Below are 2,921 nucleotides of genomic sequence, written 5' to 3' on the forward strand. Positions count from 1 at the left end.
TTCATTTGGAAATAATTTGAGACTTTGTTACAGAAATAGTACAAAGAATTGCTGTTCACCCTTCATCCAGACTCCCCAAATGTTGCCATCTTTCATAACCACATCACAGAGATCAAAATCAGGAAACCGACACTGACACAACACTCTAGATGACCTATAGAACTTACTCACATGCTTCCATTTGCTCCTCCAATGTCCTTTTTTTGGTCCAGGATCCATTGCAGGATCTCATGTTAACTCTTCTTGTCATATCTCTTTAATTTTTAAAAATCTGGAACATTGAGGGACTTGAACAAATGTCAAGTCCATTTGGCTATTGGGGACTACCCGGGTGTCCCTCGAGACTGTTCTCTGCTGTCTGGAAACCATGCTTGTCACTTGCCCATCCTCATCGGGAGGCCATGGAGGGACCTCGCCCAGCGTTTGTCTTCTGAGGCTATGGGATTCCCGCCATCAGTATTCTTCATAGGCTTGGAATTTTGGTTTGGCTTTTGGAAGTGGATGAAGACAAGAAAACCTCCTTCCCCACCCTCTTGCTTTTGGGATTTGAAAGCCCTAGAAGTCATCAGGTTCCACCCCCTCATTTTACAGAAGGAAAAGCTGAGTCTCAAAGAGGAGCAGTGACTTGCCCCAGGTCCCACAGGCAGGTGGTGGCAGAGCAGGGAATGGAACCCGCCCAGGTTTCCAGACGCCCCGTGATATGCCCTTTCTCCTGTCACAAAGCCCCAGCTCTGGGTCTGTGGGTTGAGATGCTGGTGGCGGCAGTCAGGTGGGGGCCTGCCTGTGCCTGTTGCTCCAGGCATACCCCTATACTGTGTTCTGAGCCTGTCGCTTACCCAGGGCCAGGACAGGCCCCAGCTGTGGGCATGGGCTCCCCCAACAGAGTTCTCATCTCCTGCTTTGTTTTCCCAAGGAGCTGGATGACGGCCTGGATGAAGCATTTTCCAGGTAGGTTAGCTGGGTTCCTTGTGCTGCAGATGGGGGCCTAGCATGTGTGGGCCCGCCCTGCCTGTCCTTTCCTCCTGGGGCCTTGTGCCATGTCAGAGAACATAAGCCACTGACCTCCACAGTGAGGATCCCCATCCTGCTACTTGAATACCTCCAGAGACAGGAGCTCACCACCTGGGGAAAGAGCCCCTGCCAGGGTTGGCCAGATCTGTTAGAAAGTGCTTACTGTGGAGTCAAAAACCCTTCCTGGTGGCTGCTGTGGTGAGTCTGAGCTGAACTAAACACACTGCATGCAGCTCGAGCTGATTTCCTCCTCCTCCACCTGGTGTAGCCCTCAAAAATTGGCTTTTTTTGCAGGCTTTGTTCCCTGCAGAGGTTTTGCATTTATGAAAAGAGGCAGGGAGAAGGCAGTGCTTAATTAAGCCCCCAGAGTGTTCCATAGAGGAGGAATGCCAGGCACAGTGAGGAGATATTTTGGTAAAGCCTGAGGGTGGTGGCATTTTCTCATTTTCCCAGGGGCCATCCCTGTAGCCATGGCTACCATAGCCTGGGGACATGCCACCACGAAGGCTGTGGCTGAGAGAGGCCTGGGCAGCCCAAAGCACTAGGCCCTGGTCAGTCAGGCCTCCCCTTCTCCCTCAGGGGCTCTCAGCAGGGGCTTTGCTTGTTGGGTGGGAGCGGAGGCAGGGGCTTTTGCCCTCTTGGCCCCTCCTGCCAGAGCCTGGTGGAAATTCCTTGGCCCAGCCCGCAGCGGGGGTGCACACACAGTCCCTTCCTGGAGGCAGAGATGTTCTTTTTACCACCTTCCCTGCTTCAGTGGCTGTCTACAACCCTCTTGTTTAGAAGATCTTCCATTTGCTTTTCAAGATTATTCAAGTATCATGTACCCTTTATTAACAATTTTGAAAATCAGCAAAGCATTAAGCAGAAAATAACACCATCTCGTAATCCCACAGCCCAGATTTTTGGGCTTAATTTATGCTAATCCTATACATATACATTATTTTTCATTGATCAGCTCCTCATGTATGCATTTTGGGATCCTGGTTTTTCACTTAACATCAATGTGTCGGAAGCATTTCTCCAGGCTGTTAAAAACTCCCAGAAACACGTCGTTCATTGACTGCCTAACATACTCTTGAGGACATGGGCTGTAATTTACTTCATGCTCCCCTATTCTTTTGGACATTTAGGTTGTCTCTCTTTTAAAATTTGCTTTTTGAACAGTGCAGTATTGAACTCAGTTACGGCCAAATCGTCTTCTCATGGTTGGACCAGTTTCCTTGCCATGGCTCGCCCCCATTGCCACCCATTGCCCTGGCATTCCCTGACAGCCATGGCATTGTGTGGGCATTCTGGCTTCTCTCTAGGGGGGTGGGAATGCCTTCTGCCTGCCCCACGCTTTTCTGGCCCCTGTGACCCTCAAGGGGAGGCTCTCTGGTCAGAGGCTCCACCTCTCCTGGCATCTGGAACTTCCTTGGCCCTGTGTCCCTCCGTTTTCCTGCTGCTGACCCTGGTGCTGGCCAGGCTGGACTGGCTTCTCAGGCCCCCACCAACCCCTGGCCCCAATGCTCAACTCACACAGCTCTGCCTTCCAGGCTTGCCCAATCGCGGACGAACCCTCAAGTCCTGGACACTGGGCTGACAGCACAGGACATCCATTATGCTCAGTGCCTCTCACCTAGTGACTGGGACAAGCCTGACAGCAGCGGCACCGAGCAGGATGATCTCTTCAGCTTCTGAGGGCCCAGGGCCGGCAGGACACAACCGGCCCTGACACGTGACAGACCAAAGCCACCTCGGCAGGGGAGCCAGCTCCAGGACCCACCAACCACCTCTTCCCACCTGCAGCACTGCCTGCCTGCAGATCAAAGTTGCAGCCAGTCAAGCAGGGGGAAAGAGAGAGATTTTTTTTTAACCCTGCTCTTTCTCTAAGAACTGAAAGATGCCTTGAATATTTATTCAGTGACTCC

At 51.9% G+C, this 2,921-nt stretch overlaps 1 protein-coding gene across 1 annotated transcript in view; it reads left to right on the plus strand.

Annotated features, from left to right (window-relative positions):
- The window catches only part of LDLRAP1 (low density lipoprotein receptor adaptor protein 1), a 13,060-nt gene extending 10,357 nt beyond the window's left edge, over positions 1–2,703 (plus strand). Inside the window, exons 7-8 of the mRNA XM_008572163.1 lie at positions 914–948; positions 2,547–2,703. Of these exons, the coding sequence (XP_008570385.1) occupies positions 914–948; positions 2,547–2,691 (180 nt within the window). The 3' untranslated portion in view covers positions 2,692–2,703. The remainder of the gene's footprint in view (positions 1–913; positions 949–2,546) is intronic.
- Positions 2,704–2,921: the final 218 nt, after the last annotated feature.

The sequence above is a fragment of the Galeopterus variegatus genome, unplaced genomic scaffold (assembly GCF_000696425.1).
Source record: "Galeopterus variegatus unplaced genomic scaffold, G_variegatus-3.0.2 Scaffold761, whole genome shotgun sequence".
NCBI classification, from domain to species: domain Eukaryota; kingdom Metazoa; phylum Chordata; class Mammalia; order Dermoptera; family Cynocephalidae; genus Galeopterus; species Galeopterus variegatus.